This window comes from Sturnus vulgaris, chromosome 6 (genome assembly GCF_052056855.1).
Source record: "Sturnus vulgaris isolate bStuVul1 chromosome 6, bStuVul1.hap1, whole genome shotgun sequence".
Taxonomy (NCBI): domain Eukaryota; kingdom Metazoa; phylum Chordata; class Aves; order Passeriformes; family Sturnidae; genus Sturnus; species Sturnus vulgaris.
The window spans coordinates 37,004,521-37,029,031 of NC_142248.1; the positions used below are offsets into that span (position 1 = coordinate 37,004,521).

A 24,511-nucleotide genomic window follows, 5' to 3' on the forward strand; every position below is an offset into this window, starting at 1 on the left:
TTTTATGGCATGCAGTCATTTTTTTCCAATTATTTTTGCATCTACTGTTCCAAGTCTATCCAATTCTAAACATGCACTAATCTATATTGTTCCAAATCTCCCCACTGGTGCATTCTGTCCTTTCCTGGGGAGCTGATACCTCATGTGCCTGAAATCCATGCGTATCCCAGACACATTTCTGGTGTACAGCTGCATGTAACCAGATCCAGGTATAAGGAACAAGCAAAAGCACCTCACTGGGTAGCTGGTTCTACTCATGGGTAGCCATGAGTAATATCTGAATCACTGTATAATTGCTTCAAAGAGATGCAGAAGCCAGCTGCTACAGAAAATGGAGGACAGTAACTACTGGCCTTCTTGGGAGTGTTTGTTGTTCTGTACTCAATGCATTTTCCCAGTTACTAGCTCATGTTAACTTGACAAGTGAAATATAAGACTTACTTGCCCTTTACTTTGGCTTTTGTAAAACTATATTCAAATTATCCTCTTCTATCGGTAGTGCAAGTGTAAGGTGTATTTTCAATTATTATTAAGAGATTAATCTTGTAGACTCCTGATTGCTAAATCTTTTAAATTACTTGATTTGTACACTTGTTTTTAAAAAAAATTTAAAAATTAGGGGAGATGTAGTTGAGAAACAAATATAAGAGTTCTGGGGTTGGCAAATGAAACTGTCCTTTTCCATCTTGGACATTTTTCATTCTTCGTTATGGCAAAACAGATGTCTGAGTTTCAGCCCAAAAACTAGATGATTTCTGACAGTACACAGCCAATCACTCATGAATAATCACTATTATGCTCATGAAAATGGTGAGGGTTTTGTCTATAACACATTTAACAGAGGTTTAATACAGCACTGCTGAGTTGAAAAGCACTGACTAAGTTGGAGTTTTTCTTTCTGAGCCTACAGCAGCTGGAGAGATCTGTTCTGGGAAGGAAATTTTGGTGGGGAAAGGTGGAAAATGTCTGGGAGAAATAAGTCATAGAGGTGAAAGGACAGCCACACATGGGAACTGGAGAATAAGGCAGACATTCTTCAGATCTAGTTAAGCAGCTTGCAATTCAACATTCACACTTTGAAATAACAGGAAGTGCTTTCCAAATGAGCATCTCCATAGGATAGATCCCTTCAATGGAATGCATTTTTAGCCCTTTTTGTAGGAAAATTGCTGGTGAAGTCACAGAAGACAGCAGAAGTCTTAGGCTGGATTTAGGTGAAGTAACACTAAAACTCTAATGGAGTGCAAATTAATTGGAATGAGTTTAATTGGGACCACCAGTTTATTGGGATATCTCCCAGGGAACAGATATAGTCTAATAAGAATGGATGGCAGCCTCTACTGATTAACTGGGAGAGAGTTGGCATCTGTTGAACTTAATGGGAAGGGCTCTGCCAAGCTTAAAAATGTGTTCAAGGTTTTTCCTAGCTCAGAAAGGTAAGATCTGCTTTTAGTTACTATTGTCAGAAGAGTCAGAATCCTACTCACACTGTTTTGTGTACAAATTCTTCCGTCTACCAGAAGGAATTGTGAAATTATTCAATTTCACAATTATTCAATTACACAATTGTGAAATAAAAAGGGAAATACATATTTTTGAAAAATCTGACCATCTCTCTTCCTGCAGTAAATATAATTAGAGATAGATGTAAGGTACCTCAGCAGGGAAAGGCAAAGCAATTCTGCTGTCAATGAGCATAGCAGATAAGACAGGATTGACAGATGCTTGTGATATTTTAAAAGCTATCTTCCTAGACTTTCTTAACTATCTGTATCCGTTTGGTGCTAAAGAATTATTCCTACTCTAATCACTTCAGGGATTTATTATATGCTTAAATTTATAGAATTATTGAAACCACAGCTAGATCATGTATAAAATTTTGCTTTCAAAGTTCATTTGAGTGCCATGTCCAAAACATATCTTCCGTCCTTGCTTGTACTGACTTTTTGTATCTTTTCCCTTTGAAATAAACTGTGATTCTCTAAAATTCTTGACATCCCAATGTAATATAGTTCAGAATTTCATATGCAGTGTATGATGTCATGGTTACACCTTAATGTCTACTGAGGTTGCCCTTTGGTTATCCTTAATTGCTTGTATAAATTCGCTTAAGAGTTTTACTTTGAGTTAAAAACTCTCTCCTAGTAGCACAATGTCCTGCTGAGAAGGTTTTGATTTAAGGTCTCCCTCTGTTTAACTTGGCTCATGCTTTAATATTTGTACTGTTGAATTTTAATACTTTGTACTGTTCCCAGGGATCCAGGGCAGAAAAGTCTGAGTGCGACAATAATATGAATGATTGATACAGCCTTTATCAAAGTTGCCAACTTTCTAATCTCAACATTTGCAATGTTAATGTTTTCTACAGAATTGTCAGTTATCTTGTCTATTATGGTATTAAATAACCCTGGCTGCCAGAGCCAAGCTGTGCAGAAGTCAGCTACACAGTTATTAAACACATTAAAGTAGAAGATATCAAAAAAGAGCTTTTTCCCTTCCTTCTGGCGCCTTTCATTTGTTGCAGGTGTTTGATTGTATTTCAGGAGATCTAGGAGAAAAATCCATGTAAACAGGTTACTCTCCCAGGTCCTGTTTTACTGTCAAGGCAGCAGTTTATCCCACCATTCTTCTCCTTTTTCATTCCTACTGTCAGTTCCTGTTACTTCTTTCCACTTCACTATCCAGCGTGCTCTTCCAGTGTGAGACCAGACCTCCCACTGCCAAACTGTGGTCATGGAGAAGCCATTCCAGTTTTTTTCCTGGCTATCATTTTCCAGGCACTAGGCTGCTTCCATTAAGGCAGTCAATCATCTGAAGGCTCCTTGGATTCAACCCCTCTGTCTGGACTCAGGGCTTTTTCTTCCCTGTCAGGGATATCCTGCTCTCTCCTCAGCCCACTGTAAACATGATTTCTTCACTTTTGTATCCACCCTGTCCCCTGTAGGTCAAAAACTGCTCTTGTTTGCAACTGGGCACCTACTGAAGCCATTTTTATTGTGCAGCTCATGCTCTGCCTTCAGCTTCCTTGCTCTTGGTGACTCTATGTGTTACCAGGACAAAGGTACAGCATACATTTCTAATCTGGGGGGAATGTGAAAATACAGCACTTCCTACTCCATAACAAGTGGTGTAAAGTCACAAGGATTTTCAGGCTTTTACAGCCTACCCAAAGTGTATGCCACAAAAGAAAAAGAAAAGAAAAAAGCAGCAAGCCCCTGTAGTGAGCCATCCAACCTACTATTCAACAGTAAAATGCTGATAAAAGCATTTCATACTCCAGAAAGAGAGATGTGGGGTAGAGTTTGTGATTTTAATGGAAAGTAGGGATCTATCATTAAAAAGAAGAATTAATCCGATTACTGAGTGATTTTCATAATGAAAAAGTTGCATCTGAAAGTTGATTTATATGCCTATATCAATTCCCCAGAATTTTGCTATTGAATCCCATAGAATATATTTAAAAAAACGACTGAATTTATAATACAGGATCTACCTCGACACAATTAAACCTGATCGTGTCACTCTTCCTCTTCAGGCAAATAATTGCTTGATGAAAAAATCACTTAATGGCACAATAGAAAGTCCTAAGTAGTCATTTAGAAGGCAGTGTCAGGATTCTTGGTCTCTTAGCTGTGTTAGCAAATTTTGACATCATGAGCAAGAGTTTCCCATCCTGCAGTATTAGGGATCTTGCAGAATTGCTTGGGGCATCTGTTGTTGATGCAGGAGGGGCTAAGAGAGTCTGAATAGGATGGGAAAAGATGTTTGGACACACTGCAAACTCATCACACAGCATAGGATACAGCAACTCCCTTCAAAACGCAAGAAGTTGCTACAAAGCTGAGCTGACTTTACTGTATTTTGTAGAAGGAAGATTGCAAGCCAAGATGCGAGAAAGTGGAGAGGCTCAGAAAATTTTTAAGAGCACCTTTTTATAAATAACCTTCCTCTGAGACTTTCTACAACAGTTGAGACCTTAGGAGAGGATGATCAAAGCCCTTAGAGCTCATCAGATTTTGATTTAGAAACCCGCAGGCTTTGGGATATAGAGACACACTTCTGTGGGTGTGTAAAGTCTTTGTTCACCTCAGGTTAAATCTGATCTCTACTTCATAATGAATCCAAGCTTTTATAACTCTCAGTCTTGGTAAAGGAACTGTTTTGTTTTAAAAAAACACCGTTGGAACTACAGAGACAGCTAAACCAGGAATGAGCAAAATATAACTTTGTACCCTGCTAAGTAGAATATGTTTGGAGATGCTACTTGTACTGTCACCTATATAACACGATGTCCTTTCATCCCAGCATGTTACCAAGCACTTATTCACATTAAACTTGGAGAATCGTACCTATATGACTATGAATTGTTTAGAATATGACTATATTGTTTAGATAATCTATGTAAAAAGAAAACCCTCTGAAACTCCTCATAAATGCCCTAGCACTGGGCAGCTGTCTGCTAATTCTGCAGTGCTTAATAGAGCACAGTAAATATGAAAGCCGTATTTAGAAAAGGAAGTATCTTCACACCCTTGAGAAAAGCTCTGCATACTTAAGTAATGATTCTTGACTTGCTTTCAGTCATTATGTTGCTATTCTTCCCAGATTGATGCACTGTTTTCAAGAAAATAAGATTTCATGGTATAACTTTTTAATATCTTGGACTATCTGCTCTCCTTAAATTTTTGTAGTCTTTATCTTCATTTTTTTTTTTTTGTTTTTAGGAATCTTTTAAGTGTATTTCTCCTGTAGGACAAAAAGAAGAAACATAGATATCCAGGGGGAACATAAGGATTCATAGCTTTGAATTATGAAGTACCATCACATCACAGAAGCTGGGTACTCATCTCCCACGACTTAAATTCATTTCACCATCTACAAGAAAGACACTGGATCAAGCTGCTTGTCTAGTCTCTAGTCAGTGGAAGAGATGTGCCCAAAGGATTATTCTGCCTACGTGCTTGGACATCTGTTTGAAGCTAGCAGTCATGCTGGAGAGGTGTTTCTATCTCTCACTGGAATAGAGGGGAGCCTGGAGTCTAGCTGACTCCTTATACTTCATTAATAAGCTAGAAGTAGGAGAGATGAAGCACAAGTTTTGTCCTAAGTTCTGATTATTTCTTCCTTGTTAATTCATTTTCCCAAACCCAAAAAGCTCATTGACTTCACTTCCATTAGAGAACTAAAGCCAATGCATGCTCCTCCATGCCTAGTAAATAAAATATTGAAGTTATTGTTTAAATTTCTTCCAGTTATATGGACCCCAGCTGCATTATTATACCTACCATCTTACAGGTTATTTTCCTGTATCTTTTTCGTTCCTTTACCTATTCTCTGTTTCAGACCTTATGACTGGTATTGACTGCTATCAGTTCTTCTTTCTATTTGTTACTTGTACAGCTTCCATTTTATGCAGCAATTTTTAATTCTTCTCCTAAAGTTTTTTAATTATAGGTTTCTAGTCTTTTATTCCTGCATGTGAGATTTGTTTTTAGGAAAACAACGTGAACAGTGATTGATAAGTGTTTGAAACCTTTTCTTCCAGATGGCTTGGCTCAAAATAATTTGCAAGATTCACTCCTTTGCATTGAAAACAGATATCATTGGTTTGGACTTTATTCTGTATACCAATATCAAATGTCAAACATTCATGATCTGTTTCTCTTAAGCTACAACTCAGTTCAAAGATGAGTCCCTGCATTCATCATAATGAAGGCAAGGAGCTTCATGTTTAATGCAGCATTTTAATAATCAGGAGATTGTTACTATAATGTTTTTAACCACTGGTAAGAAGCACTGTACTGGTTGCAAGTAACCATCAGCATAAAGCTATCATTAAAGCTAAAGATGACAGAATTTTCCCTCCTGTGTGTTACAAACAGCTCTTTAAAGAAATTATGCACAACTTGTTGTGGTCTGAGGCAGGCAGAGACCAACACGAGATCTATCTCTGCTGCCTATTAATATATTCAGGACTACTATTTTAGAGTTGCCAGGCACAATACAAAGTGCTGCTCTCAAGTCCTGCAATCCACTTAGTCCATCCAAACAAGCTACATTAATCATTTTAGTTGCACGAGTCTTTTTCATGAGCTGGAGTAATTTTCTGGCACCAATGCATATACGCTGCTTCTAAATGTAGTTTATTACTAGATTCTTAGTTCTGGCATACAGGCAGCTAAAGAGTCTCTTTTCATACACCTTGGTGGCTTGGTTGGTTTTATCCTTGACACCTTGATTGTATAGTGAAAGAGAATACTTCTTCACCTTTCAATCCCCTTTTTGTTACCCAGGGTGATGCCTGGCTGGTGTAGCTCACCAGTTTCACAGGCAGATCTTTCATTTGCTTCAGATTAACGCAGCTAAACCAAGCATCTCCTTTTCCTCACAGTAAATGGATGAGGATTCCACAGAATCCAAATACTCCATCTAAAGCCACATGCCTTGCTATCAGCTCTCTTCCTGCTTTCTATTCTGTTTTCCATGTAGTATAGGAAAGCTGTCTGACCAGGACTTGTATGAATGGCTCCTGTCTTTCAGCAATCTACTGGGAAGGGTTTCAGAGACAACAGAACAAGCTGGCATTAACACCTGTGGGGGACAAACCTTTCAAATTCCTCCCTCTAATCTCTGAGTCTTTAGAACTGGTTAAATTGGCTTAAGGGAGGGCGTATGTAATTAAAATGTTAAAAGAAGCAGGCAGATTCGTGCTTCTTTAGAACTCTCTTCCAGAAGGACTTCTGGCCTGTATTTCTTCCTCCTTGTGGAGTATATTCTCACTCTTTATTCTTTATCTCTGGCTATTTAGCCAAAAGAAAATTTCCTGGAAGTTGAGCAATAGAAAGCTGAGCAAGACCATGTAGTGAGGGTTTACGAAAAATCTCATTGCAGCAGATAAAGCCAATTACATGTGTCACCAAGGAGTAAAATAATCCCTGCTCAAATTTCTTGCCTTGATGTTATATTTACGGAGCTCTTGCGTCACTGTAACTGGGAACACTGAGATGAAGAGACATTAATATAACAGCATGAAAATTCACAGAGGAGCAGAGCAGGTACTGGGGAATCATCCAACAGGGAGATAATTCTCCAGTCACCCTGAGAAGGGAAGAGGAGACAGCTGCTTTCCCTGATGTTGCTCGGGACTGTCAGCATCTCTCCTGCCTACAGACTGCTTCCCTCCTCTGAGTGCTCTAGGAGGAAATATGTAGCTGGGAAAAAAGAAAGAAGTGAATAAGCAGAGACATTCAGACTGAGGAGGAAAAGTTCTCCACTCTGCAGCTGCTGGCAGGGGTCTCTCCTGGTTGCAGGGTTCCCAGGACTCCAGCCAAGGGGAGAAGGGAACCACTGCCCTTGGGCTGTCTCCACAGGAGAGTTTTGTTTGCTCAGCTTCCTCCTCATGCCAACGCCATAAAGCCACATGGCTTGAGCTTTACATGCCAGAAACTTTAGTGCAGCTGGTTGGCACAGCCATATTTTGAATTATTTGCATTTTCTTAGGAGGCTTACTTGGAGATCTAGCAAAACTAACTTCCCCATTGAGACACCTTTCATTAGCATCTTGAGTTGGGTATTGAATGGTTGCACCCTATTAGAAGAAATTAAATCTATCTTAATAAGATAGATTTAATAATTGGCAACTTAAACTGCAATTTGCTTTCCTGGCATCTTGTATAGAAATAATAATTCTACTTTGCTAGGCATTTTTGTCTATTTCTTCACAGAAATATTTGATATCCATCTGTATCCACACTAGAAATTTGAAAGAAAAATAGCTAAAATATTTAAACAGGAAAGTACCAGAAGTTTTGATAAAAACCTTAAATTATCAGCTAATTTGAGACAAAGACATGCTAATGTTTTACTGTGTTCACTTCAATTAGTCCCTTCATACAAAAAAAAATAGATTTTGGGACAAAACAGAAAACATTACTACTTTAACACCATCGAATAATGGAACAAATTTCATTGAAATCACTACAGTTGGTGTATAAAGATCCATTCAGTAAATTATGCTTTAAAAATGCATTGAGAGACTTGGGCTAATTTTATTAGAGGCTTTAATTCGGATTCTCTGTCTAGTAGTTGGGTAACTGTGAAAGAACTATTTATTAATTTAAAGCTCATACAACTGATTGATACATGCTAATGCATTTAAGATTTAATAATCATATCTTCCTTAATTGAATTGTATTTGCTCAGACAGAGCATATAATTAAATCAAGTCCTTTGTAATCCTTCTCATGTCAGATTATTCTATGGTACATTGGGGAAGAATAGTCAAAAGTGCGAAATAAATTAATTTAACCCCATTTTAAAAATCTGTAGTCATGTGAAAGTTTGGTATATCAATCATTTTCCAAAATAAAGAGATTTATTTTTTCCATACAAATGTTCTGCAATAATTTAGAAGTGTATAGAGGTAGCAGTCTTAAAATACAGCTAGGAAGGAACCAGGTGTAAGACAATCCAGCAAATTTCTACAGCAGATAGTGAAATCCTTATACCATGTGACCAGAAAATCACTTTGGACAATTGCTCTCAAATGCTGTTATGGAAAATGAAGATCTCAGAAGGAAGACACAGAAAACAAACCCAAGACATGCCTAAGAAATCAAAGAAGAGAAGAATGAGATAATGCTTTACTGGACACTTCAGTGTGCCTGTGTATATATACATTGTCAGCTGTTTCCAAGATGCATGTCCGGAGCCTAGGAAAGTATACCAAGACTAAAGGATTAAAAAAACCCAGTTTCAATGAAGGGGAAAATCAGATAGAACTAGGGATAGACTTCAAGAAGACATCCCAAGAGAAAGTCAAACCAGTAAAGGTATTTTTCAGGAAAGAAATGTATCTGACAGCTGAAATTTTTATTATCTACTCTGCCTCTTTACTGAAATAGTTGCAAGAGGAGGAGGATAGAGTTTAGGCATACAGAGATTTACTTATGGAATGCATTTTTCTGATTGCTGGAGACCTTTTGATAGGATAAAATCACAGCAATATAATTCATAGTGTGATCTTCAAGCTTGGCATTTTCTTCTTTTTGTGATAGATCAGAGGAATTGAATAAATGGATGTGTTACAAATATATCTTCTGTGCCCATAACATTTTAGAAGATCTATTCTACAAAGCAGTGATATGGAAATAAGCAGAATCTTATTCTCTGATAAATGAGGTATTACCTTAAATCTGAATTACTGACCTGATCTAATTTGTCCATCAGAGTTAAATTATAGAATTTATCCTTTTTAGTAAGCAACACTTGCTTCTGAATTTTCTGATTAAATATCACCTGCAGCAGAATCTGATTTTTGTCCTTGATTGCCCAATATTATAATTTTGTTAAAGATAACATCATGGGGCTGTAGTGTTTTGTCTGAGGATTCTGATATCATGCTCTATGGCATTTCACTTGAAGAATGATTTGCTCCTAATGTCATATTTAACCTTGTATTAGCAAAGGTCTTATAAAGATTTGTTTCCTTGACTACCCCATGAAATGTAATTCCATAGCTGTAAAAGGAAAGAAACTTTGACACTGGTGTATAATTAATAACTTATCACAGGAAGAACTCTGTTTAGCAAAGTGCTGTCCAGGTTCTGCTTGTGAAGTAAAAACATGCTTTTCTTCCTGTACAAGTGATTTGCAAAAGAAATGCAGGATGATTACTTTTTTTCCTGGTACAACAAGTACTAGTGTTGATCTTTAATGTTTCTTCATGGGGGCAAGCCTGCATTGACTGAGCAAGGTGTGTCACTTCACACAGAACTCCAGCTGAGCTCTGGCAACTGTAGGGGTTTGTTTCTAATTTGAAATAATGGCATGCACTACCTACATGGCATACACTGTGTAAAAGCACCTTACAATAGAATCTGCTTACACCCACACCTCCTGCTAAAGGTCTTCCTGCCACAGTGTCATCTTGAAATATTCCTGAGATTTTCAGTGTGTATCCTATGTCTGACATGAGCTCAGGGTAAAGGCACCTGTCACCTCTCATTCAGCTATTTTAAATGCAAATCTGAGTACCAAATTTAAATTATAAACAGGGATACTTTATCTAAATTCAATGAATGCAAGCAAGCCTGGCTCTAGGCTGAGGAAGGGCCCTGCCATTCCAGGCCTGGGTTCTGCTTAGATGTGCTCTTTGATATAAAATAAGGATGAACAGAGTACCACTACACAGGCTGATTGCTCCTCTAAGCAGGAATTAGCTGGCTGCTCATCTTTTATAAGTGCTCAGGAATTTGCTCCAGGCACTGGATATCTTCTGTGACAAAAAGTTTTTTTTATTTTGCTGACTTAGGACCTGTTCTTCAAGAAACCAGTGCTGAGGATCTGTTGTTCATAAATGAACATAATTAATTTCATTTCATTCAATCAGTTCATTACCTAACCCCAATGACAGCTGGACAAACTTGTTGGAAGCCAAGGGATAGTTTTACTTGCCATCAACTTCTTTGTCTCCTGCAGCATTGCAATTATGCTTGAAAAAGATATCATTCCTATCAGGTTATCAGAAGCCCTTCTAAGCCAGCTAGTCATCTTCACAGCCCATGCTTTCTCCTGGCACTACAGATGAAGTTGACAAAATGTGCTTATAGTCTTTCCTTGTACCTATCATCTCCCACATTTCACATCAAGGGTATGCCTTGCCAGGGTAGAGTCCTCCCTGATAATAAAATGCTAAATAAATTTTAGCTGGAGGGAATAGAAATGGTGTTGATTGATGCTAATTCCCTGAAGTCAGTGTAATAGTATCTTCTGAGGCTGTGTTAGTGACAGGAGGTTGAAAGAAGAAATATTTATCTCTGGAGGAAAAAAGAAAAAGAAAGAAGTACAGGATTAAATACTACACCTGTAGTGAGCAAAGAGGATTCTGCTGGAGGTACATGCCACTTGTGATAATAAAGAAAAGGTTTTATGATGTTGATGATCCTTCATATATTTAGTACTGTTCTGTGAGCACGAAGTATGCAACCAGAGAAAGAAAATGTACTAATTCATCTTTCCCCATCCCTGTCTTGATTTTCACCTCATAAAAGTCATTATCTCGATTAATTCTGTATTCTTTCCTGTAAAGACTAAATGAAATAGTTTTGGAGTTTGTACATGCAATACTATTTCCAAAAAATACTTTTCCTTATTTAGAAAAATATATTATGAAACAGATGATCTATAGTGACCTGGACTAAATACTCTAAATCCGATATGCTAACTGAATACCAGTACTCTGCTTGTATATGTGTATATGCTATTCTTTCTTTCTTTCTTTCTTTCTTTCTTTCTTTCTTTCTTTCTTTCTTTCTTTCTTTCTTTCTTTCTTTCTTTCTTTCTTTCTTTCTTTCTTTCTTTCTTTCTTTCTTTCTTTCTTTCTTTCTTTCTTTCTTTCTTTCTTTCTTTCTTTCTTTCTTTCTTTCTTTCTTTCTTTCTTTCTTTCTTTCTTTCTTTCTTTCTTTCTTTCTTTCTTTCTTTCTTTCTTTCTTTCTTTCTTTCTTTCTTTCTTTCTTTCTTTCTTTCTTTCTTTCTTTCTTTCTTTCTTTCTTTCTTTCTTTCTCTCTTTCTTTCTCTCTTTCTCTCTTTCTCTCTTCCTCCCTTGCTCCCTCCCTCCCTCCCTCTCTTTCTTTCTCTCTGATGAACCCAGTCTTTGCCATTTTCAATTTATCTGAAGTGAGAGAAAAGTGTCTGGCATTGAAGAAAACTTAGGAAGTCCTTTGATATTTTCTGTGGGCAGTGGATTTGGTTAGAGAAAGAAAGCTATTCATAAATTGGTTTCTTCATGACCTTGGCCAAGACATGTCACTCTTCTATGTCCTGTTTTTCACATTCACAGGTGACAGCAGATTTTGTGAAGGCCTTTGAGATATGAAATGCCTGCTACAGAACACCTTTTCAGGCTTATTCTTGTTCTTGCTTTCCCTGCCATTGTGGTAAATTGGCAGATAATCACAAAGGACCAAGGCATTTACAAGAAATAGACAGGTCAAAAACACCTGAATCACATACATATTTCTGTTTTTTCCATCTTCCTTGAAAACAACTGATTTTTCTGTTCTCTGCTAGTCAATATGGTATCCCAAGGGGTTTTCCTGAGAGACAGAGACCAAACCATGGAGATCAGGATGAAGAAAATGATTGAAAACCTCAGGTACTGGAAATGCATATCAGTGGCCAAGAGATATGATACATGCTAAGAAGGAGTTTTCCATCATGCAACAGAGACAATGCTGGAAGTGAGAAGTGTCCATTGCCACTTTACAGCTCCCTTAGGTTGCTCATAGCTGTGGAAGATGTTCTGCTGAGAGGGGGAGAGAGAAGAACAGTCTCATGCCTTTTGGAAAAATGTAAAGTAGTTTCCAGAACAGTCTCTCACGATGTCATAGTCATGTAGAGCAATTTGGGAGTGGCTGAGTGGTTTAGGTGTCTCTTGGGAAGAGGACTGGGCAGCCATCACCAGCCACATAACAATGGAGCAACAACAGGGAGTGAATCTCTCTTCAGAGAGAATGAAAGGACTGAGGATTTCTGAAAGCCTGTGTGCTTGTGCTCATGTTCACAAATTATCCAGGAGGATTCATTTATTTGATTGCAAACCCCATGAACCTACTCAGTCTACAGCTGTTAATGTGTGTAGGTCCTATTGCCTATTTGGCAATATTTTTAACTTGGAATATGAGTGTGAAAAGAGTTAGTGAGAAATTGACATCTTTAGCACAAAGTGCCTGAAAGCATAAAACCATGTAGCCTTAAGTCCTCCTAGAGATGCGTTTTTTCAACTGCTATTTTTATAAATTACTTGTTTCAGTGCCATTTACGGTCATTTCCTTCCATAGAGATGTTATTTTGCAGTTGTTTAGTCCACAAAGCACAAACCTTCTCTGGCTTCTGCCTTAACTAACCAACCAGTATAAATTCTCTTGAAATTCACAGCTGTCTTCACTGAATGTGAATAAATGAGCCTGCCAGGTTGAGCTGACTCTAAACTTTCTTGTCTTTGGGATGCAAATCCTTTTAAGTATATTTAGGCCATCTCTATTTGATTTTCATGGGACATGGGGGAGGGAGAGAAACTTACTCTTCCATAAAGGAAAGAAAATGAAAAAGATGGGCTTGAAATCACTCTGTTCAAAGTCACTATCAAAGTCATTATGTTCCATTCAAGAACCCAAGGATGCTGGACTTCTGTTTTCCTTGTTCGTGTAAGAAAAAGGATTTCTCTCCATTGTTTTCATTTTTCACTTATGATTTAAACCATATTGGGATTGTGGCTGGTAGGTATCACAAAAGACTCATGAGAATTCTAGTGACTGGTTCAAATTCCAAAGCTGAACAGCTGGTACTTAGATGTTTTTAATGCCTGACTGAAATTTTTCATCAAAATCCTCACCACTTCCCATATTCTTTACCTTCCCGGCCTGGATACCCAGTAATCTGCTTCTTTTAAAATAACATTTTCCTGACACAAGGTCTCAGAGCACCACTTAAAACTGCCCAGATCATATTTAATTCATATTGGATTTCCCCAACAGGAGATGCTTAAGTTTATATTATGGCCAGCACACTGGAAAACCCCAGATATTCAAGAGCTGGATAAATAATTCTTAATAACACAGAACATAAAGTATTTGCTGTACCCCTTAGTCCTCCTCCAACTCATAGGCAGAGGCAGAAATGGGATAAAAACCAGTGCAGTGCTCAGAAAGTGCAGCATTTCAGACATGATCATCCTAAACACAAATCCCTCTTTACTGCTGGCTTATATAAGAATTTCTTCCAACTTTATTGATGCACAGTCACACTCCCAGCCTGCCTTAATGTAAATGAAAAGTCAGACTTTGATGTGTAATATTGTAAAAGTTCTATGGTAAAATATAGCTGCAAATTTTGTACATTTTTATTGTAGAAATGTAAGAGTTTTCATCTTGACAGATGATAAAATGTATAATGCACTGTGTGCAGAGGGCTGGTGCTGGCTTTGCAGAGGTAGGAACCAGAGCTGATACCATCCAGCAATCTGTCTGTCAAACTTTGTAAAAAAGGCATATTTTATGGTGTTTCTGGATAATAAGGTCTCCTGAGCTCTTTGCAGCTGGATTTCTGTGATCATGTTTTCAAGAACATTCAAAATGCAGATGGGGGAGGAGAAATGGGTGCAATTTTCATTAGCAGTTGGGTTTATTAAGCAGCTATTATTAGGCACCAGTTCTTCCCAAAAAAGGATACCATTAAAAATCTGGCTTATGGCATTAAAGGTAAAACTACAGAAGTAAACTGCAACCAAAAGCCTTAAGACTTCAAAAGCTTTTTAAAATACGTTGCTTAATTCCAGAAAGGATCATATGGAGAATACAGCTGGATTGAGATCATATAAAGGATTTCTTAACTTGTGGTTGGGATGACTTGCACAATCTACTTGTAATTGCTGTTTGTGAGCAGCAGGACCATGGCAGAGCATACTCCAAAAACTCAAGCAAGTGTAAAGGAAAGTGAAGATTATTGATGAAAACTGGATCTAAATATCATAAAGAGTTTTCTGATTGAACAGTGCTGTGACAGAATTGCAGTGCAAAATGTGAGGACTCTGCTTAGTCTTTTCCTACATCTTAATGGAGAAAAGAGTTATAAAGATAAATTATTTAGGCAGACAGCCTGTATATTCCACTTCTTAACCAGTTCTTACAAGACTAAAAAAATCTTCTCCAGTTGAAGACTCTGTGGTAAGAACAGGAGTTTTATGAGGAGTGACAGCAGAATTTTAACTCTGTGCCACATTCCTCTACTGTTCCATGTGTTTAGTCTTGCCCAGTTTAATACAGCAAGCTCTCTGTGATTTCAGGATTGCGTTTTTTGGTGCACTTAGCCAAATCAGACCATGGTTCATATTTTATATTTATACTTCAAGTTCTGATGTGACAGATGTTTCAGTTGGATACAATTTGCTGTGATCAGAAGTGTGCTTTCAAATATTTTTAAATATTTTATAGATTAGCACCCACAAGAAAGCAGAGCCGAGAAGAAAAGTAACTGCTACATCAGCTTATTTTCTGTGACTGCTGATGAATTAATGATTATTGTTTCACATCTCTTATACCAATAGCAGGCATAAAAGGCTTTAACATTCAGGATACTCAAAAATATTAGAAAAGGGAGGTCACGGTGGAGTCTTATCTAAGTTGCAATGAGCAGGGACCAGTCACTGGGAGAGGGGGAATTGTAAGTCACCTGTTAGGGCAGGGAGTAACAACTCCTGGGAGCATCCTGGAGTTATCTGCATTATCTGCAGGCAAAGGGAGCAAGGCACCACTGCCTGGGGTTTTTTATTTACCTACTTGTTGAATTTGAGCCCACCAAATAGTCAAAACATGTGTGTGTATATATATTCACATGTGTGTATACAGAGGGATGAGTTAGGGGAGAGAGGGAGAAAGTAAACACATGGTTTATATATTTGGATTTGTATAAGGGTAGATAAATCAAAAGTGTTTGATTTTAGAATGACAAACTAAACAAAACAAAACAAAAAATTAAATACACACAGCTGTTCCTCCTAAGGAGGAAACAGAGAGAAAGGTATCCAAGAACCCAGTCCACCATAAGCTGCTGATCAACCAGACAAGCTATTATTAAATTTAACTGTCTCTGAAGCATTGAGGGCTATTGGAGTGCCCCGAAAATCAAAAGGTTTGACTTATCTAAATCAGATATGGTACTTTCTTCCTCATCTTTTTCCTTTTAATAGAGTTTCCATTTGACATTTGTTTTGGTTTGTTTTATGTCTTCAGTTTCAATATTTCAGAAAGCAAAGCAGTCTGGATTTAAGTGGTGTACAGAGCCTGATTGATCTTCTTCAAGCCTCTAAAGCTATCTTCAATGACTGTCATATTAGTGGGATAAAGAAAAGCACAGTGCTCCACAGGGCTGATTTTCAGTTTTTCTGTGCTGTGCTCTGAAATAATTTCTCAAGGATTTAACTGGATGCTGAAACAGCAGTTTAAAAATTCTTTGCTTTGATCTGAAATACCTGATAAAAACACATGGATTTTCTGGAGTCCTTCTTTCTGTGTTTCTATTATTTTTATTTAATTTACCAGCCTGAATGACTGTTTATCTTTGTGGTGCATAGGTAATAAATGTTAGGCTACAGATGAAGACAAAATCCTGAAATGATTTGGGCAAAAGGAAAAAGCAACAAAGGTAGAGTGGAGAAAAAAACGCAATAACCTGAGACCAAATGTTATTTATGCATTTACAGTGTTTAAACATATATTTATCAACAAATGTCAACTACAACCCAGCTGTAATTTTGCCCTGTTGTAGCCAGTTGCAAAAGCTCAGTCCCTTATTCATTGTTAGCTATTGGAACAGGATTCTGAGATAAGAAAAATGGCATTTAAAAAAAAGTTTATTAGCAAAAGCTGGTGCTTGTCCTGCATGTTACTATACTCTGTACTTACTCAAAATCCACAATAAATTGTCCCCCCAATCCAAGCTGCTACCTGAGATCTTTGTAAGTTCAAAACTGTCATTCTTTCCTCTCTAAACATTATCCTCACACTCCTTTGTAATTTTACTCCTAACAGTGAGCAGAATGTCCCAGCATCATCAGCAATGAGCCAGGGCCCCAGTGGCTTTTCCATTTCTTTTGGACATCTTCAAGCTATTCTGAATCAGGGTGCTGAGTCCTGCAGTGTGGAGCCCACAAAGGCTGCAGTGTTTTCTGCACATGGTTATTCATTGGCCTGTGACAGTGACATTGATGTTGTGGTGGCAGACACATGCAGACTGGAAATTAATATGCTGAGCTTGATAATTATGGAAGAGTTTAAAAGGGAGGCCTCCAAGCTCTATTAAATCACTTAATAAAATCTGAGTGGAAGTATCTAAGAAGCATGAGAAAACCTTGGATTGCCTTATTTATATTTGATACTTAATGGAAACATAAATATTTAAAACCCATGAAGTTATTAACTAAATTAACCAGAATTATTTTAAAGGAACATTTTACTCAGCTAGATCATCAGTCAAGCAATCTCTATTTAAATTGGTGGAGCTCTGTTGTTGTACACAGCTTGAGCTCTTCATCATGATATCTTTTCTAAACATAGCTGCTTTCAGAGCTTGAGGCTGTTTTTGTGACAGCTACATACGTGTTTTTCAAATGACTTAAGAACCATAAAACCATGTTTAATATATTAGGAAAAAAAAAGCACTTATGTTAACTTACCATTCTGTAAAGTTTATCCTCCAGATCCTGATTAATTCTTTGTAAGGCTAGGTAATTGTTTTGTATCCTAAAACAAAGATGATATCATGTAACTGAATGCATTGCTTTTCATGTTGTTTTTCACCTGTGTTTTCACATCAGTACAAAACCTTGGCTTGCACTACTTGAATTCTATTTGCTTATCACTCCTGTTACCAGTCAGTGGTTGCCTTTGAAATGCAATTACCACCTGCTTCCTAAGCAAACTTCCAAACTTCTTTGTCATATTTTCCTACTATATTTAGCAGCAAATTCCAGGAGGAAGTGAAGATATGTTGGTTGTTCTGCACTTGTATGCAGACACATATTATAGCTAGGAACTTGCACAAGGTAATTATAATTTTTCATCAAGCTCAAGAATAGTATGTAAGAGAGGAAGCTTGAGCTCTAGGCTTAGGCGGCACAAAAAAAGATTTATTGTGAAATTGCAGCAGAATCCTAGTGACTGTAGCAACATGTGGGCATCAACATGTGACTTAGAAGAGAATATTTATTCTTCCAACAAAAGTTCAAGAAGTTGCCTATTTTTTCCAGGAAATATATTTAGATAGCTTAGCTGAGAAAAGATGGAGATTTATTTTTATCAACACTTAGGGATTGAATGAACTCAAAAAATGAGGCTTCCCTACTTATTCCAGAGCAACACACCAAAGAAAAGTTTCAGCCTGCACATCTTTGGGTTACTTAGATGGTAACCTTGGTATTGTAATGAACAAGCTGCACAGCCTGTGGGAAAACCATTGGTATTTTGGTAGCAGCTGTGGCTTTCTCTCCACAGAACCTAAGGAGGATAGCTCCTTGTTCATTAGTACCCATCACCTCAGCACAATACATAACAAATGCAAAGCAAATGTTAGAAGCTCAGCTGTGAAATTTTGTCTGAATAAATCTATATGACTGTACTGATCAATAGGTCAAAGTATTTTCAGCAGTGAGATGTTAGATAATGTGCAAGTGTTCTCACTGTGAGAGTGAACTCAGATGTAATCCACATTTATACAGCAAAACACACTCCCTCTGAAAAGTCTGGATCTAGGTGTAGTTTCTGTGGTTATCAGGATGGGACTGGGATTAAAGAAGTCTCTTTGTTTATCATTTGGTTAGGAGTGGCTGCTGAAGCTGGAATGAAGATCTTTATTCCAAACGTGCCCATAGCTGTGAATCAAAGGGTCCAGCCCACCCCTTCTTGGCAATATGATGCTTATCTCGGCTTCTGTTGCCATGGAGATTTTCTTTCCAGTTAAATGATCAGAATTCTCCATTCAGGGCAGGCCAGTGACAACAACTCGCAGTGCAGTGCCCCTCTTAAGGGATGCAGAGCTCTGGCTGGGGCTCCCAGCATTGCAATGACATCTGCTGCACGGACCTGAGAGGGGATGTCTGTGCCAAGGACATCTGCTCTGTGGATATAAATAATGACTTCCTCATGGGCGAGCCTCCTCAGGGTACCAAGGGTCAGCCCACAGTCAGGGCATTTCCAATATGCATTGCAAGCCTGGGGAGAGTCTCAGTGTTGCCTGTTTTACAGAGCTGCTGAGCAGAGACTTCCTTCCTGAGAGGAGGACCTGTGGTAAACAGCGCTTGCTAAGGTGGTGACCCAAATGGGCTGAAAATCTCCGAGACTTGCACTGTGAGACTTGGTCAATACTCACCAATTCTCATAGTGCTATTGTGTTCATGTCCAGGGGACTTAAAGGATAGACTGAAGTTTACAACTCTCTGCATTGTCCATGCTCCTCTCAGCATTTACCATTAAGCCTCTCTATAGACATTGATTTGTGCAGCTCTAGGTTTACTTGGGATTTCCCCAGCCATTTAGCTGTCAACACAACAGAGACAAATCTCATTCTGTATCCATCTTTTCATGGTACAGAAGAAAGCAGAGATGATCTTGATAAAAGGAGGGTTAAAATGGCTTTGCCTGCAGCTACTCAGCACAAATATTTTGTTTTGCTGGTAAGGATGTATGCCATGATGCAGGAAGAAAGGATTTAGAGAAGTAAAATAGTGTCTTCTAGCTGAGCCCAGAAGTGCCCCAGCATCTTCTCTGTCATGTTTATATTTTTTGTCTAGTAAAACAAAATAGAACAGGTTAAACTTTCTTTGCACCCAGATAGTTTCTGGTTCAAGTGGAGGTGGTGCAAAAACTGATTTGAACATTAGCACCTGCAATGCCCTAAAAGTTTGTATGGGTTCAAAAGCACTTGCATAACTTCCTGAAAGTCAAGGGGAGAAAAAATTTGGTTCAGGGCTTTTCTAGCCCAGGCACCCCTGTACCCTGAAATGGTTACTGATGTGGGCAGCTCAAGGGAGACCCTGCAGGTTCCCTTTCCATAACTTCACATCCATGAATAAAAACAGCAGTAATTGCTGCTTGGATAGTGGACTTATCATGATAACAATAGGTTTGTTCCTCAGCTTCTGTTTTCACTTTTTCTCTTTATATGGATGATTGAAATGTTGATTATCATTAATTATTTTCAATGACAACACTTCCATGCCATAGATGGTGGTAGAGGGTTTTGCAAGAGTTTATCACAATCTGTTTCTCACTTTGTAGCTTCTTTTGACTTTGCCCATCAAATTTTTGCCTGTTGCATGTTTTGGAGAAAGTAGCCCACAAACTCTTGTTCTCTAACACATTAATTTTGCACTGAGAAAATGACCACCTCCTAGTAGAGTCAAATCAAATCTAAAAAAATATCCACAGTAAGTAGGAAGCTGAGCTTCAAAAAGTGTTTCTATTGAGAACAGTATGCGAAGGTAGTCAAAATAAGCACAAAAACATACACATGTACACAAGCACATACACATGCACGTATATGCATAAACCTCAGATTGGAAATTCACAGTGCCAAAAGAAGTGTCAGCAAATGTAGGTGGCAAGGAGAGAAATGGACCCAGAAATACATGGAGGAAAGTGTTAAAGGGATAAAAGAGGAACAGAGTCAGATCAATCTTTAGGCAAAGCTGTAAGATAAAGGGAAGGGGAAATAAAGAGTAGGGAAAATTATTCAAATTTGAAAATTATCTGATGAGCAAATGGTAACTTAACCTTGTTTGCTGAAAAAATACACCCAGATAGCCTGAACATTGGGAAGTATGAAATATTTTAACCTTGTAAATCTGGCTTTGAAAATGAAATGAATGCTTCGCTATGCTGCAAAACTGTTATAAGGGAATGTGAATTGATAACCTATTTTCATGTGTTGATGTATTTCTGTGTTGTTCATATCATTAGGAGATACTCATGTGACTTCAGGTGCACATATGTGCATCCAGTAAACAAATGTTTCGATTCTTGACCAAATAAGGGCCTACTGAAAATTATTCTGACCACATGGAACGTGTCAGGTGTCTGTGCTCTAACCCAGCACACAACTCCTCCCCAAGGCTGCAGATCACCACTGAAGAGGGAGTCTGCAAAAGCCTCCATTTCTCTGCTTCCACTCAATCTCAAACCCTCTTAAGGCCATGAAATACATCTAAAGTAAAGCTTAGTCTTGGGTTGACTTTCTTTAAAGAAGGGAATTTTTACTAGAGTGTAGCTAGCTTTGAAAAGTGACTCTTGAAAGAGTAGCTTCTTGATCAAAAAAATTTCTCTCTCTGTTATCACAAGTTACACCAATATCCTTATGAAAACAATAGTTTTTCCTCCAGAATTCCTGTTCAGAACACCCCTTCAGTCTGTGAAATGCCTTGCTTTTGGTGAAATAATTATATGTGTGGGCTAATCTCAGTGCTAAATATAGGCTTGCATGAGGTTACTTCTCGTGCCTTAAAATAACTTCACTTTCTGTTAAAAGATAAAATGGGGACCTCATCAAGGTACCCAGGGCAGGGCCTCAAGGAAGAAACCCAAAGTGAACTTTGGAGTCCAGATGTGGTTCCAAGTTTGGATTTTGAATTTTTTTTATATTTTAACTTACAAAATCTGTGCTGACCATGTCAGATAAGAGACTGCTGTGAGGAATATGAAATTCCTTCTCTTTTCAGTCACTTTTCAAAGCTGAACCTATGCTTTACAGTTATTATTTTCAAATCTAGTTAGCACTGCTCTCCCACTGAGAAAAAAGAAAGAGGCCATCTCTAATGTTTATAGAGAGATCAAAAACTTGACCATTGAGCCACACAAGTGACCTCCTCTCTTGAGTAAATTTAGGGAGGTCTAGCAACAACATAGGGAATTCTGGATAAAATAAGACAAAGACTTTCAGAAAGGATTACAAAAGGATAGCCATTCAACCTCTTGAAAAAAAAATGCACTTTACAGAAAAGGAAATTTAATAACAGAAATGTTCTCCAGTGTACAAGTGGGATCTTGTTACACAGGGCCTATTCATTTATGGGGAGGTGAAATTCTCTCCCTGTGCAGTGAATAAATGAAGAAACACATAATTGAAACTAATTCTACTTTGTTTTTCTCACACTGATTTTTCTCTGTGACATGTTGCTGACAAGCTTTTGGATGACAGGTTTTTTTCAGACATTATTCTTTTCCAGGTTGACAAATCTAGATGTTCAACTTGCAGAATGCCTCGCTATTCTCAATAGAAACATTTTTAAAGCTCACCTCGTAAAATATTTTTGGCTTCCATTATGATATGTCTTCAGGGGAGTAATCACCTGCCTGAAACATAATTTTTAATATGAGTTTTCTTCATAATATGGTACAATGTTCCATTAGAATATTGGAAAGTCAGTTCTGCTAGTGTGATGCTCTGGTATGAGTGCTAGACTTGGCTGTGAGACCCTGGCCTGAGTTTCAAAGGGTGCTTAACCCACTGGTGCCCAGTGCAGTTGATAAGAGGCTTTCTATGACTAGGAAGCCCATCTGTTTAACACGAGTGGCATGGTCAGCCCCTCTGCTGCTCTTTATGGCAGCCCCAAAATGATGCTTCAAGAGAAAAGTGCACCAGTGTTCCCTGTCCTGGAATGTATTAAAGCAAAACTACATCAAGAATGAAGTTACTTTCAGGGGCTCTGCTCTAAGTGAAAAGATAGGAAAAATATTGTTGACAAGAAAAGTATATGGAGAACCTCCAGACTGCTCTTGATAGTTGTGTGTAGATGTCAAAATCACCATGATACCTGCATATTTTAGTCTCATTTTAAGAAGTATCTCCAGTTAGAGAAGCATTTAAGTTATAAGACCACACTAGGTTGTTTCCTAAATTGAGATCTTACAGACTCATTCTGTTTAAAATTTGCATTAAATGGTTTGGTTGACTCAGTTTATTGGCGCTTTCTGTCATTGTTTTGGTTTGGCTTTTACTTTCTGCAAGGAATGAAAAGTATTTCTTTGGGTATTGCCCTGGAATGATTTATTCTGAATTTCGTTTTGAGTCATCCAATGAATTAATCAAATAGTGCCATGAAGATATCAGTTTAAGAAAGTCTCACAAGACATGCAAATACATTCCTGCATAAGTAGATAATCCTAGTTTCAGAAGTTTTGAAAACAAATGAAAAAATGGATATTAAGAATCGTGACAAAATTTAGGCTAAGTCTACAGACCATTTTAATCAGTGCCAGGAATGTCAGGAGTGTGTGCTTAACATAATTTATCCTTAACATTAACTAGGTTTCCAATTTGCAACAGCACTGTACCGCAGCTACAACAGTTTTAAATAATAGCTTTTCAGCATCATTCCATTCTGCTTGAGACTAAAAAAGAAATTATTTGCTATACTATAATGCAAAATGCCTTAATATTTTTTCAGTTGAACATAGTCTCAGCTTTAAGTGATGGAGACCCAAATTCTATTCTCTTGTATCAGCATAATGAAGTCTAAACAAAGAAAATGTGCAGTCATTAAAAAAAGATTTATCTTATATACAGAGTATAAATAATATATGTATATATATGTAGTGAGTTTATAACCTCTGTATGTGTAATGCCATATGGCACTACCCCACATGTATGTTTATACATAAATAATATAATACTTGCACATATGTAGGTGTATTTCTATTTGCATATTTGCTTTTAGTACATTTAGTACATATGTAACATTTTAAATATTACATGTCAATAACTTCATGTGGCATGCAATATATGTTCAGATAAATGATATCTATATATTAAACATGAAACACAATGTGTAATCAATAAATAATAAATCATGCATGTTTGCAACTGTGTTTGGTTTTACTTACATACGTCTTTAATACAGTCACTCTTAAAATTTTAATAACTCCGTTTATTTCAAAAAGTTCATTACTAACCTTCTCAGTTTTTCAGTTACTTTTTCAAGTTCCTCCTGAGCACGTCTCAATTCTATTTCAAGATACTGACGTGTAGAATCAAACTCTGTTTCAAGCATTTCCAGCTTATGGGTAGTGTACGATAGGCGCTTTCGTAATTCCCCCTTCTGTTCTTGCAAAGTACTAGAAAAACAAAGACCACAGCTGTAGAATTTAGCTGCTCCCAAAAAGCTTTTTATAATCTACTCTTTGACCAGTTCCCTAGAGTATAGCTTGGCCTCAAGCCAGAAAAGTGTGCTTAATTTGTTTACTGCACTTTGAAAATCTTCTGATTCAGACAGCTGACTATCTTCCATCTGTCCTTTCTGGTGCATTTCTTGCTACTACCTCATTATCCAGAATGGTATAAGTTGTGAAAGAATCTTCATTAAAATACAAAACACAGTCTAGAGTTTGGTTTCACATAGGACCTTCTGTTTAAAATTATCTTACCATACAACGACTGAAGCAGCAGGTCTCTATAGAGCAGCAACAATAAACTATGCAAAAATATTTCCTTGCCTAAAATCCAAATTACAATTCTGTAGAGGAAGAAATTTTCGTCTTTGATTCTTTTTTCACCCCAATCATTGCCACAGAGATGCCAGAGATCTTATTGTTCAGCATTTCATTTGGAGAACGGTATCTATTAATAATATCACAGTTTTAAGGTTGCAGATCTTTTCCTTTTCCCCCCACTTATTTGGGGACTAAGGCTCTCCAGACTCAGGTGTAATCCCTAATTATGCACAGTTCTTTCACTAAAGAGCTTATGTAAGATTGTAATCTATCTTCAGTTACAGTCTTAAACAAACCAAAGCATGAGATTCAGGTGAGCCACAGCGTATGCCTTAATTCTTATCTGCACAATGGAGATTTTTGTATCTTTGTCTATTTAGTTTGCAAGCTCTTGAGTCTTCTAGCATGTTTGCCAGTCGAACAGCAGGATGGGATTCCTGCCAGAGCTGGGTTCTCTGGAGATGACTGGAACTTGG

At 37.6% G+C, this 24,511-nt stretch overlaps 1 protein-coding gene across 13 annotated transcripts in view; it reads right to left on the bottom strand.

The window, feature by feature from the left end:
- The window catches only part of BEGAIN (brain enriched guanylate kinase associated), a 156,721-nt gene that overhangs the window by 35,673 nt on the left and 96,537 nt on the right, over positions 1 to 24,511 (bottom strand). For 9 of the 13 annotated variants that reach the window (XM_088166258.1, XM_088166252.1, XM_014871961.2 and 6 more), the window contains 3 exons: positions 23,499 to 23,660; positions 21,843 to 21,899; positions 17,231 to 17,297 (listed from right to left, as the gene is read on the bottom strand). In XM_088166258.1, the coding sequence (XP_088022384.1) occupies positions 17,231 to 17,297; positions 21,843 to 21,899; positions 23,499 to 23,660 (286 nt within the window). The remainder of the gene's footprint in view (positions 1 to 17,230; positions 17,298 to 21,842; positions 21,900 to 23,498; positions 23,661 to 24,511) is intronic. The other 4 variants (XM_088166259.1, XM_088166251.1, XM_088166257.1 and 1 more) reach the window with 1 other exon arrangement.